This window comes from Aquila chrysaetos, chromosome 15, assembly GCF_900496995.4.
Source record: "Aquila chrysaetos chrysaetos chromosome 15, bAquChr1.4, whole genome shotgun sequence".
NCBI classification, from domain to species: Eukaryota; Metazoa; Chordata; class Aves; order Accipitriformes; family Accipitridae; genus Aquila; species Aquila chrysaetos.
In genome coordinates, this window is record NC_044018.1 from 3,044,149 (window position 1) to 3,057,922 (window position 13,774).

Here is a 13,774-nt window from a genome sequence, read left to right on the forward strand (position 1 = left end):
CTATCTCATACTCACTACCTTATGAAGTCCAAAGCCAAAACAGTGTGGAATTTTACCCTCCTCACACTTTCTTCTGCTTGTCGGATGCGTTCTCCCAGCCTTTTCTATTTATAGTAGCTGGAAAACTACTTATCTTCTGATTAAAACGTGCTTTGTTCATTTTCTCTTGACTTTTTGGTCCTTGGTATGGGCTAAAATTGTATTCTCCGGTACCCATTTCAAATATAATTTTAGTAGTAATTATGCATATATTCGATAACAGAAACAATTTGTCATCCTGAAGGATTCAAATTGCTTTAAAGTGGTTGACCCGCCTGTGATCTGTTACAGAGAGAAAAAATCCAGAAAATATTCCACCGAAATCAGCTGGTCAGACAGAAAGGTCAGAAAGACCCAGGCTGGAAATGCAGCAGCTGTCTGACAACATACGTTTCAGTGCAGAAGAGTACGGTTTTCATTTCAAACCAGAGTGAGAATTTTAGTTGGAAATTTCACAAAACTGTAGCTGCGCTGATCCTTGAGATCTGCCACTGAGAAGTCCCCCCTGCCTTTTTCACTGTGGGGAAAGACCTCAATTTTATGTTTCATTTGACAGGCGGTGGGTCAGACTGCATGGCGTCCACATCAATCTCCTGCTGGATCCATCTCCTCTGTTTGCTGATGCCTAGGGGAGGTAGCCAAGGCTCTTTGCTCCTCTTCTTCCATTCTGTGCTTATCTCCATGGGAAAGACAAGGACAGACTGCCCAGAGTATAAACAAAAATTTTGCTTTTCAAGAAAACCAGAGTAGCGTGGTGTTGATTTTTTCCTTTTCCAGGGACAAGTAGCATCCTTTATCATCCCCTCCCCTTGTGCTGCATTTGAGTACAAGAGATATCTGATGGCCCCATCCATCAAATACTGTGTTGGGTCTTGGGCCCCTTGCTACAAGAAAGACATTGGGGTGCTGGAGCACATCCAACGAAGAGCAATAAAGCTGGTGAAGGGTCTAGAGCACAAGTCTTATAAGGAGTGGCTGAGGGACCTGGGGTTGTTTAGTCTGGAGAAAAGGAGGCTGAGGGGAAACCTGATTGCTCTCTACAACTACCTGAAAGGAGGTTGTAGTGAGGTGGGTCTCGGTCTCTTCTCCCAAGTAACAAATGGACAAAAAGGACAAGAGGAAATGGCCTCAAGTTGTGCCAGGGGAGATTTAGATTGGATATTAGGAAAAATTTCTTCACCAAAAGGGTTGTCAAGCACTGGAACAGGCTGCCCAGGGAAGTGGTGGAGTCACCATCCCTGGAGGTATTTAAAAGACGTGTAGACGTGGTGCTTAGGGACATGGTTTAGTGGTGGACTTGGCAGTGCTAGGTTAACGGTTGGACTCAATGATCTTAAAGGTCTTTTCCAACCTAAATGATTCTATGATTCTGTGATTCTGTTTGGGTAGAATATTTAATGTATAGCATAACAAATAGTTTTGCTGTAAATTGCTAGGAGCATTATGTCCATGATAGATCCCTCTGAGATCTTTCCTTATATAAGAAACCAGCAATATAGACTGAAAATTCTTTAATGGTGACAGCAGCTAGTTTAGTAGGTGAGCCTAGTGGTAGGCGTTCAAGGTGAGTCATCCTCCACTTTAGAATATCCTCCTGTGGCTGCGTGAAAGCTTGGTTGAACGAACAGTATCAACAAAATCCTCTTGACCTCAGAATGGCCAGAGTTTTCCTTGCGGTCTCAGGTGACCTAGGAGCTGTGAGGCATACTGTATGATCACTTCCTTCGTATTTGTGTTAACTGTGGCAACTGGAGCCTGCAACTTTGGTCAGGCTCCTCGTTGTGCCAAGTGGTGCACATATGGCCATAGTAAGAAGCAGTGCATGCCCTGCAGAGCTGGGATAAAAAAGGAGGAGTAGCATTAGTGCCATTTTAAAGAATGAGAAACAGAAGCAGAAAGAGAGATTGGGAGTGCTTGTTTTGCTGTCACCAGGACAGTCTGAGGTGAGCTAGTTGATGGTCCTGCTGCTCTAGAAAGTAGGCTCAGGGCTTTCACCACAAACAATTCTATCTTCTAGAGAGAGTGGACAGCACAATGCAAATCATCGCCCAGCTTTTTTGGGATGGGATGGTTTAGCATTACACACTAGTGGTCATGAAAAGCTGAATAGAAAACCAGAGCTTGTTACTAGAGGCAAAATAAGTGGCAGAGATGACAGGTTGCCCAACAATTTCCATTATAAGGATCTTCTTTCAGGTATTCCAGTATACGAATTTTTATGATTTCAGAAGAAAATATTTGTGCTTGGTCTCTGTCTGAAAGTTTTTCCTTCCAATCACAACAGAAGTAATTTCTGGATTTTTCAGGATGAGTTTAGGAAAAGATAAATTGTTTATTCCTCTTAAAAATTCATATGTTTTCCTGAGAAACTGTCACGCTTATATATTGTGGAAGAAATACTTGATATAAATCCAGTGTTGGCTCCAGTGAGAAAAATAAAATGATGGCAATGTAACAGTAGAGCTGAACTGAGCCCTCTACGTTAAATATGTGAAATGAATATTTTTACTTCTACATTGCAACGTCCCCTGAATGAAAAATAATTGGAGCAACTTCCATTTATTGCAAAGGATACATACACAAGGGAGTACCTTGCATCGCACAGGCTAGTCTGCACTTTGCAGCAAAGTGTGGTTCAGAGATAACTGAGCTAATGGAAGTAGTAAAGTCTTGTCAACACAGTATTTATATGTGGAGTGTTTTCTTCTGCTCACGGGCAGCATGGATTTGCCTGATCTTACCATTACACTGCATTTGGACCCGAGTTAGCTTCTCAGAGTCGTTCAGGACTGCACCATGTGGAGATACCAGTCCTGGTCTGCAACAGCTTGGAAGATTCTGCACGAAGCTTCACTGCTCCGTATGTGGGTTGTTATCGGTGGCCCCATCTCAGTTTGGACCTGGCCATTTTTCACTTCAGGAATATGAGAGTAATGGATGAGTGATTAGTGAAGAACAGTCTGCTGTCTCAAACCGCGGAATAGATTTTAGCTTTAGATCACTGAAAGTCAGAACAGGGCATATCTTTTCTTAGCCATCATAAATTATCCATGCAGGATGTACAGTAAAAGGCTGTTTGGCTGCGTTAAAATTGGCTAGACAAACAGAATTTCCATCTCTCTCAATGGCTCCTTCAACACCTAATTAGTTCCCAGATGCTAGTTGAGCAAGATGTCTTTTATCTTTGCTAATGTTATCTTCCTATACCTCCTAAATGCCCCCTGGTGCCATTCTTCACTTTCATCTTTCTTCCCTCAAGAGAAGGCAGGGTGGGTGTTCAGGAAGCTCTACTCTGAAGGTCAAGCTTGTAAAGACTGTGGGTCAAGTTGATCCTGTTATACCCGTCAGTATCTGGAGCAAAAGCTTTGAATCCAGAATTAGATTGATATGATGGCGTGCAGGATATGACTTCCTTTCTACGCATGTTCATAGGATCAGTATCCAACAGGAAAAAATAGAATTGCAGATTTTATTTCACTGTCAGTTCCATTTAATACAATTTAGGACAAATTCAATGTTCATCTTTTCCCATTGCTAGAAGGTACAAAGAAGTCTGTCTGTATAAATCTGCCATTTCAGCTGGCATAGCTGATTGTTGTGGGCAATGAGGAAGTACACTCAGATGTAAAATAGTAGGAAATATCAGACTTAACTGCACTCCTGATCCTTCCTAGACCCTCTGAGCATAACCACTTGGGGCCTCAGATATGTTAATAGCCAGGCTATCGGCCAACTGTGATTTACCTTGGCAGGTCTGATTTATATCCAAGCCCAGCAATTCTTTCCCCTCTGGCAGGAATGAGTGACCAAACAGCCTCCTTCAAGCTAAGTATTTAAGAGAAAAAGCATTTTAGAGAAAGCAGATCTTCAAACCAATGGAATAGACTATATATATACACGCAGCTTTCCCCTAAGGCTCATGAAGCTCTGTCTCTAGCTACGTTCAGTTTACTCGATTCAGATGACGTGCTCTGTTGTGTGTGTGGGTTTTGTCAATAGGCAAAAGCACTGACAAAGTCAGTTTTGCAGTTTTACAGATGAGAATCAAGGTTCTTTAGCTTAGACTTTGCACCACCATCATTTTAAGTTTCTATTGTATTTCCTTCTTGTCTGCATTTTCCCTGTGCCGCACTGGAAGAATACACTCGTATGAACAATTCCAGCAGGCCCATGTAACAGCATTTCTCCTCCTTGACCAGGTTATGTGTAGTCCCTATAGGAAGTTTATGTCTTCAGATTTATAATGTAGTCACATAGCAGCTTGTTTTCTGTCACAGCAAAGACCAAAGAAAGCAGTAAAGTCCATGGGTTTCACCATTTCTGCTCTCAGGTCCATACACCCACACTACGAAGGATGCAGAATTTATACCAACATGATTTGATCATTCCTGGTTTCAATCTTGCCCAATTTGTGAAAGGCATGCTACAAAGTGAGTTCTGAGACTAGATAGCTTCCCTGCAAGGATATTAATAATACTTAGAAATTATATAGCACTCCAAAATCCTGTGCAAGCATTAACTAATTATGTAGTACTCCAAAGCCCTGTGCAAAACATTAGCTAATCAATTCTTGCAGCACCGATCAAATACAACAATATCATTGAATCCACTGTGCAGAGGTAACTGGAAACAGGAGAATGTGGGTATCTGGTCCCAGTCCATGCCGCTGCCTGGTGTGGTAGCTGGGGTTAGACTTCAGCACTTGCCAGCCACTGCTCCCACATTTTCCTTGGCAGGATCCTTCTTTCCGTCTGTGTTTCTGTGGATAAACACATGATTTCCAAAAGGAGGTTGCCTACATGGATTACCAGCTAGACATAATTTCAGCCCATTCCAGGGCTTTGTAGAGGTCACTGGCACCAATTAGTTTGGAAAAGCCAATATCAGTAAGTGACATAGAGAAGACTGGACTCAGCACGGCAAACTGAATTTTAATATTCGCTAGAATAACAGTGGAGTGTTTACCACTGAGGTGCTCCAGCCAAGTGAAGGCAGCACAAAGGAAATAATTTAAAATAATATATCATTGAGATGTGATACTGCAGAGCAGGCTCTTTTCCTTGCAGAAAAGGAGAGGTATATCTACATGACACTTAGCAAATGAAGGAGAGATAAAACATTCTTTCTTAATTGCACATTATTGAGGCCTCAAGCTACTCATTGTGTTAGTTCCTCTGGACCAAAGTTAGTTACTCTGGATCAAGTGAGCATGCATTGCTGAATTTCTGCTCCCAAGCCTGCCAGCAACTAATCCACGCACTTGGCAAAGTCAGTTAATTTGTTTTCCAGTTAAAAATATCACAGTAATCATGTATCTAGGAGGTACGCATACTCCCATCCTACAGAGGATCGAGTCCGTGCAACTAATTCCTGCAGGCCTGCTCCTGAAATAGTGCAGCTCCTTTAACTCTTAGTGCTTTTGGAAACAGAGCTGCATTTCAGTATTGCTGACGATGATACGAAATTTTGAGTAGCCCATATAATAAAGGGGTAGCCCTAGAGATTTTAAGTAGGCACTCCCTGCTGGAGCACTCAGCATCGTGAGATTACTTGCCGTACAGTTTTACATCAAGGATGACTGATGGTACAGAAGCACAAGCTGTCATAGGTGTCAAGATACTCTGGAGGATTTTCAACATCGGTGATTTTAGAGGGGCCATTAGAAACAGGGTAACTTCGTGTAACTTGCTGAGACGTGAGACAAACTGGATATTGCAGCAGCCTGAGTACAGGCTGTAAGCTTGCTTTTAAAGTGCGTATTGGATCAAACACAGGATGATGCTATTTTTATCAAAAGCCACAAAATGCTTGAAACCAATTAATACTCTGCTGCTTTACTAATGCCTCTGCTCAGAAAATTAAATGGTTTCATTTAACAAAACCAATTTTAAAGCTTTTTTTGTCAAATTTTTAAGTGGATTCAACCTCTTCTCTAAACTTCCACAAACTATGCATTTTCAGCACAACGTATCAAAGTGTCCTGGCTTCCAGTCTGTTCCTTCAGGAATATATGGAAGTACAAGGGAATTATGCTTTTCTGGCACAGTTCATTCCAAATTCTTGAGGCACTTTACAAGTATTAGCTACTTCCATCTGAATATAAACAAGGAGCCAAACACCTTGAATGTGTTGTTGCCATGCTGTAATGTCAAATGATTAAATATTTTGACATACTTTGGCTCAATATAATCAGCTGGCTACAAAAAGCTGAAGCAGCAATTACTGTCAGTTCAGAGGGCAGTAGCAAATCAAAGTGCAGAAGTATCGGGTGCTAAATGCAGTTGCTTGGGAGTAAGTGAAGAACAAGCTTCTGTGGTTACACTGGTTTGGTTTATTCCTTGGCAGTCTACCATATAATCTCCCCTGTTGAGGACAGCATTTCATATCACCTAGCATAACTGAAGTGAATTGCTGCCAGCGGAACAAACCGATTTCGCTAACACGTGGACTCTGGTGTGTCCCAGTGACCCAGTGCATGGCCTTCAACTTAAAAAGTGAGAACATCTGTAAGATGATACCATCTCTCTAAATGGCTAGGACATCCCTTAAAATCTTTCTAACTGCATCTGCATGCCATGGGATCCCCTCACTCCAGCGGAGATGGGACTGGTAGCACTGGGTTAAGTGGCAGACAGTTGGATAACCAACTGATATGGTGCAAATGGAAAAAAGGTAGGGTTTGATTTGCTGCAATTCATTGTGGTTCCAAGCCTGTGTGTTCAAAATCATATATTTACTGACAGTGACGTTTGTGCCAGTTGCTGGTCCTATGCACGTAGTGTTCATGCGTATAGCACTGGCTGTTTGATGGCCCGATACCCGCGGTGCAAGTGGGCTTCTCTAAGTGCCTCGGTGCACACCTCCAGTCTTGGTGCCACCAGGAGGGAAATAGCTTCTTGCCAATGTGCTGCACAAATCCAAATATAGATGCAAATCTGCGTCCAAAATAATTTGCTCCTGTTCACTAATTCACTAATAAATTTTCCTTAGGGTAGCTGAGCATTTTAGGAATCAGTTCTGGAGACAAAGCATCTGCAAAGCTTGAGCTGTCCATGAAGGACTTGAAGCGGGTAATACCATAGCAGAAAGCTATTCCTCTTGTCTGTGTTCACAGCTGAGGAATTTGGGGGTTTCCCACCCCAGATTGTAGTTACAATTTTGAGGAGCTGTCTCCAATTCAAGCTACAGCAGAAGAGGTTCAGAGTATATACTGAAATGAGCAGTGGTAGGTCAGTGCAACCAGGTGGTAGTTGGCTTCAGGTATGAAGAGAACTTAAATCGGAAATTGCTTGCACACTAGCATCACGGGTAAGCTGTGATTTAAATTGGCCCTGCTACTGAAGGAATGAAAAGTGGGCTGCTTCTGTGCTTAAGGTGTCTTCAAGATGATCCAGCAGAATTATAGACAAGTTAGGTCTGATGTTTTATGCTGCAGATTGCTGGAGTTATCACAAGTTGGTAGATGCACATAGAATAGTGTTTCAGAGAAGAGTTGATGTGACTTTAGCAGAGGAAACTCATGTCTTGCACACATAATACACTTTTTTGAAGAGAGCAAGTGCATAAAAGGGAGCCAGGTACTGTGGGATAAATGGAAAGTTTCTTTTCTGAATGAATAACTGGTTATAGATAGGAAATAAAAGATACAAATAACTGGACAGTTTTCGCAGTGAAGGGAGATTACCAATTACCTGTCTCGGGAACCTGTGCAGTTTCATATGCTGATAAAAGAGCTGGAAAAGGGAGGCAGATGACAGTGACGTGCCAAAATCTGCTGATGGTATAGAGTTATTTCAGGTAAGCAAAAGTAGACATGACTACAAAAAGTTGCAGAAGAATCTGACAATATCAAATGTCTGGGCAATAAAATAGCTGCTGAAATTCCATGTCGGTAAGTCAAGTGCAGACACAATGATAGGGTTTAAATTAGCCCGCGAAAGAGGTCCTGGCGTCATTGCAGATGGTTCTTTGAAAACGTCTGCTCAGTGCTCAGCAGAGGTCAGAAAGGCAAGTGGAATGCTAAGAATTGCTGGGGAAGAGTTGGAGAATAAAAGAGAAAATGTAAGTACACCACTGAATAAATCCGTGGTGATCTTGAATAGAGTGCAATTCCAGTCACCCCATCTCAATGCAGCAGTAAAATAGAACTAGAAAAGATGCAGAAAAGGGCGAGAAGGCTGACCTGAGTTATGAAGCGGGGAGTCTAAGCCTGTGAAGCTTGCTGAAGAAATGAATGAGCAGGATTAAGGCAGAGGTGTAAAATCAAGATCGCTATGGAGAGAGTGAATAAGGAATTATTTTTTGCAGCAGAGGATGTAATGACATGGTCGGGCAAGAAATTTAAAGCAAACAACTGGAAAAAACTTCCACAGGCTATAATAAATTAGGAAACTCATTAAACAAAATCTTTTACATGCTGGGAGTACAGGTTGTTTAAAAAGGTAGTAGTGCTGAGATTCCTGGCGGTGGCTCCAACATGTTCCTCCAGCACTTATCCCAGTGTACGGAGTTGGCCATGTCCCTTCTGTCCTCTACAGCTGGGTGAGATTTGGGTTGTGGTTTGGTTTGGCCTCTCGCCAGTAGAACCTGCCAGGTTTTGGGGGGCTGGATTATAATCAATTAAAGGATCATTGTGTTCTTCTAGTGTGATCTCTCCTGTGACAAAAGCCACAGAAGTCCCTTGACTGAATTAATGAATTAATTCTCTTTGAATTACAGCAGAGTATTTGCGGAAAAAAAGATCCAATAAACCTTAAAACTTTCCTGCACTGAGTAAAGGGTCCCAAGGGTTAATTACACTCTCCCTAATTTGGTCCTTCCTGTTTCTGCATGCAAAGGCTGCAGTAGCCTTTTTGGCTGCAGCATGGTAATGGGAGGTCACGTCGGATGGGTCAGGAATTTTGAGACAGCAAGGACTAAAAAGTCTGCTAGAACAGGATTATCATCAAATTATATCTGCCTTGGCAGCAGGAAATCAATCAAGAGTGGGCTGATTTACACCTGCTGGAGCCAGCACATCATGAACTTCATCATCTTTCCCAGCGATGTTTTTATCTTTGCATCGACACAGTCAGTGCGAGGAAAATATTTTCCTGTTTAAAATCAAAACATTCTAGGTAGTGTTTGGCAGAGTGTCGGAGCCTGGGGTTCCCGCTGCTTCTGACAACAGTGCTGGTATCTTTTGCTAATGACCAAAGTGCAATATAATGAGTTGTCTTGGGCTTCTGCTTTATTCATCGTGCAGTGTTTTAATAGACTGTTAGTAATTCTGAAAGGGATAAATGATGTTTATGCCCTCTTGTGGTATGTTATTGAACAGAATGGATTTTCTAACTGACAAAATTAGGCCAATGATGGAAAAGTCCCAGGTAAAAATCTGTAACGAATACTGTTTTGCACAGTAGAAAAATATCTATCCCTCCAGCAGCACCCTCATGACTCAGTTAAGGTGGGGGGAAGCCAATTTTACATGCATTTACAGCAGCAAGTAAATGACTAATGCCCATGATGACAGAGTTTGTGCCATCTTTCTGGAGTGAAGATAATCTTAAAAGTGCTTTTCTTTGCTAAGAATTTTAGAAAGTAAGTGAAATACTGCTTTTTAAAAGCAGTTGTGTTGTTGACACCTCTTCGTGTTAGTTGTTGCCGACATGTTGTGGTACATACCTTCACATTTTTTATCTTCACTCACACGGGTGAGTGTGACGGGTAAATAGTCTGATTCCCTTGGGACAAAGCCTTTCCCAAAGATGAAAAACACTGTTTGGTGATTTTACATGGGGAAATAAGGCCAGATTCCTGTGAAATTGGGCTTGTTACCCTGCCATGTTCAAATACAATGCATTAACTAGTCGACATCTTCCTAACCTGTGCTGAGAATTTAGATGTAGGGTTGGGAACCCAGAGGCGCCCCAGACAGGTCAGTCACGGATTTTGTATCAATCCTATTACTTCATTCCTGATTGAAAACTGAATACAGCAAAATGTATCCTCCAGACAGTGAAACTACCAGAATCAATCAGACTAATGCTCTACAAAGTCCAGCAACTGATGTCAGACTGTGGTCAGTACTTAGCTGTGCTGAGGCAGCATCTAGGAAACCCTGCTGTATGAAATTTGAAGATATTTTGGTCTCAAATAATCACCTATTATTTAAGTGTTAGCTAGTGCTGTGAGGAAGCATTATTTCCATTACATGTCATCTTTCTCTCTGCCCAGCCACCAAGTATGTAGAAGACTACTGTCAAGAGGAAGGGAATGATTTCCTTTCCACATCCATGACGAGTACAACCGCAGTAGTGGGTTTAAATGAAAGTAGTGGGCTTAACTGGGCTAGGCTTTAGGAGAAACTCCCTAACAGGATGGTAAATGTTGGAACGGCCTCCTGGAGGAAACTGGAGGATCTGCATCTCCAAAGATCTTTCAGAAACAGTTAAGCAAATGTTTGCTGGGAGTAAGGCAGCTATCGTTTGTTGTATCATGATGAAAGAAGTTGGACTTGATGACTTACAACAGGTCTACCAGTTCAATTTTTGTGATTCTGTGTGATGATTTCCTTTTATTTGGTTTATTTCTTAGTATGATGAGAGAACACATTAATCTGTTAATCTTAAATGCTGACCCTTTGTTCTTACAGTTGATCTTGCTGTCAAGTCTAGCTGATAGCAATGCAATTCTATGTCCAGTACTTTACAGGTATACTTTGCAACAGTAGTCTGACACCAATTAAAATGCTTATTAGGTTATCACGGACTTCAGCGAACACAAGTTATGTCCCCAATGAGATGAGAATTGGCTCCAAAATGTTGGTCCTTAACAGTTTTCTTAGAAAAGGAAAATTCAGTAGGAAAAATGTCATGGCAATTCATGTTAAAAAGAAATTCCCTCTGTCAGAAACCTTTCAGGAGTTTCAAATTCAGTTAGGGAATATCAGAAAGAAATTAAAGTCTAATTTAAAATCCCCACTCAGATTCTTTCTTCTTTTCCTGCAAAGTGATTATTGCTCCTGGTCCATGTATTGGCAAATCTTTCAGAAAGGAGCCATAATTCGCCTTAAAAATACCTTTCTGGTCATGATGGAACTGTTCTTTTTGAAGAATGGTTTTGCAGCGACTCTGTGAAAAGAGCCCAAATGCTCTTATTTCTCAATGACATCAGTGGAGCTAGTTTCACCCGGAAATTCTTCTTGGTATGAGGACATTTGGGGTGGATAGGACATTTCAAAGGTGAGGCACCTGCCAGGCGAAGTACTTGGACACTGCAAGGCAGCTGGCCAGGCTTGATCAGAGTGTGCTCTGCTGCCTTTCACATTTGTTTTCCACTTTTGCTGATGGCACCACATCCCTGCCTGGCGTGGTTAATAAAGAGAACGCATGTGTGGCCATAGCAAATTAAACAAATGAGCCATTAAAATGGGAGGGTGCACTACCTCTTCTCACCAACACCTACTCTGGTGCCCGCAATGTCTCCTAGCGCAATAACATGAGAGCAAGGAAAAAGAGCTTTCAGGGATGTGCTGCAAATGTGGTCCAAGCGCTGAGAGATGTCTGTGGCTCCTGCTGAAAGAAAACCTGATGTCATTCATCAGCAGAGAAGCCAGCAAACCGCTAATGGCTTTCCATCGTGTTTCTCGACAGGTATTGACGGAGGGCGGTTTTGGTCCCATCACAACAGAAATCCGGGAGGCTCCGGAGTTTTATTACGCCGAAGATTACCATCAGCAGTACCTCAGTAAGAACCCCGGCGGATACTGCGGCCTCGGGGGAACAGGGCTTTCCTGCCCTATTGGGATCATGAAATAGCCTGTGCTTACTCCACCGCCTCCACTTTGGTTTAGGGAGTTTGAAAAAAGACCGACAACCCTGCTAAGTGTTACAGTACACCCGCAGCATCAGCGCATAAAGATTTGGGAACCTGTTGGGTCGCTTTCCATAATCTGAGCAGTTTCCCATTCACCGACATTAAAAGCCAAAGTAGAGGCAGAAATTGCGCCTGTTGGCAAATGCAGCTTCTTGCTCTGTACAACTCACTGGGTTTCCTTGTAATCTTGTAATCTGAAGAGAAAAGAAACTTCTAAAAGTTTGGCTTAAAATGCTGTTAGAAGGATGAATTAGGAGGTGGTTGCACCTGCTAACTGCTTTGCATAGCTAATGCCTTCAGTCATGTTTATTTTCTTGGGTTAATGAAATTGCTCGTGTTATGAGAGCTTTGACTTCTGGAGACATGGCTGGGCTCATCTTTATCACAACCCTGTAATTTGATGTCTTTGAGAATGGTGAATTTATAAGATCAGTAATTCTCTCACAATTCCACTTTCACAGCACCATGTAATACCACCTAGAGTGCCTATTTTCTGAAACAATTTTAGTAAGAAAAAGTAAAAATTGTAATGTGATACTTCTTTTTGACAGTTCCAAAAAGTGTATAAACACAAAAAGAAATCAATTTTGTTTCCTGCTCTACAATAAATTACAAAAAAAGGAAAGAAAAATGTTGTCTGTGATGTGTTCCATGGCTCTAAGTATATATCTGGGTAGATCTAAAAAAAGTATCAAATATTATAAAAGGTTGCAGCCTGCTAATTAAACACCAGGGCTTTTAAATCTGTATTATCATGCATGACAGTACAGAGGAGTAGAATTTCTATTGGCCGCACTGTAACATAATTATTCCTATGATTAATTATTTGTACTTCAGTAGCTTGTGGAGCCCCCACCAAGACCAGAGTTCATTATGGCAGGTGCTGTGCAAATGTAACGGCAGGCAGTCTCTGCCCCAGTGCGTGTACAGTCAAAATAGCAGGACAGCCAGAAAGAGGCAAAATAAATTTTCATTTTATCGATGGGGTTCTCAGAGTGGAGACTAAAAGCTACAGCCAAAGGACATATGGGATGCAGGGGTTATTCTGTATGGATATGGGTTCCTGTGGATTATATATATGCTATGGAGTATCCTAGGACAATCAGCTTCAGTAGGAGAGGTGGGGATGGGTTTGTCCCACTCGACCAGCCTGCTGCTTGCAATACTTCCCAGAGCAGTGGGAGGTGTGGGCTTGAGCATGTCGTGTGTTTCCTATTTTGGAGGCTGTCTTAATCACTAAGTTTGGAGAACATGTGTCATTGGTGTGTCGTCTTGCAGATGTGCTTTCTTCAGGGATGGCTTGTAGGAGCCCGCCTTGATGTGTCAGTTCTGGGCAGCAGAGCACATAAAGCCATTTTTGAAGGCCAGATGGTGGGAACCCAGAGACACGTATCCACAGGATTTCCTTTTGGATAGCGCTCCATGGCACTCCTCTCCATATCTTGGTTTGATGTCTCCTGCTCACCAGCTCAGGTTTTAGGCTCAGAAAGGCCCAAAATAGCTCCCCAGAGATCTCTTGTAACTACCCACCAGATCTTGTTCCAAGCTTGGAGCGACTGAAAGTGTGTATCAGAGAGTCAGTCTTCGGGCTTGTAAATCCACTGCTGAAGTCCTGCCTGCTTTATCCAAAGACACACGGGAAGTCCGTGCCAGAGACATTAGCTCCCCATCTTCCCTTGCTCTTCAGCTGATGCTGAGTTCATTCCAGTCTCAAAAGCCAGAGGAAACCTGTCCTTTTAGTAGATTTATACCTGGGGCAAGATTGAGAGGAGCCATCTCTGGCAGGATTGCCATGTTAGGCTCTTTCTGGAGATGCCCCAAAATGTGCCCACATCACGCTCGGGATTTCCAGTTGCTGTGGTAACTGATCGCCTGT

The 13,774-nt window shown here is 42.3% G+C and overlaps 1 protein-coding gene across 4 annotated transcripts in view; it reads left to right on the top strand.

The window, feature by feature from the left end:
* MSRA (methionine sulfoxide reductase A) overlaps positions 1-12,529 on the top strand; it is a 288,566-nt gene extending 276,037 nt beyond the window's left edge. For all 4 annotated transcript variants that reach the window (XM_030037338.2, XM_030037336.2, XM_030037339.1 and 1 more), the window contains one exon: positions 11,676-12,529. In XM_030037338.2, the coding sequence (XP_029893198.1) occupies positions 11,676-11,773 (98 nt within the window). In that variant the 3' untranslated portion in view covers positions 11,774-12,529. The remainder of the gene's footprint in view (positions 1-11,675) is intronic.
* Positions 12,530-13,774: the final 1,245 nt, after the last annotated feature.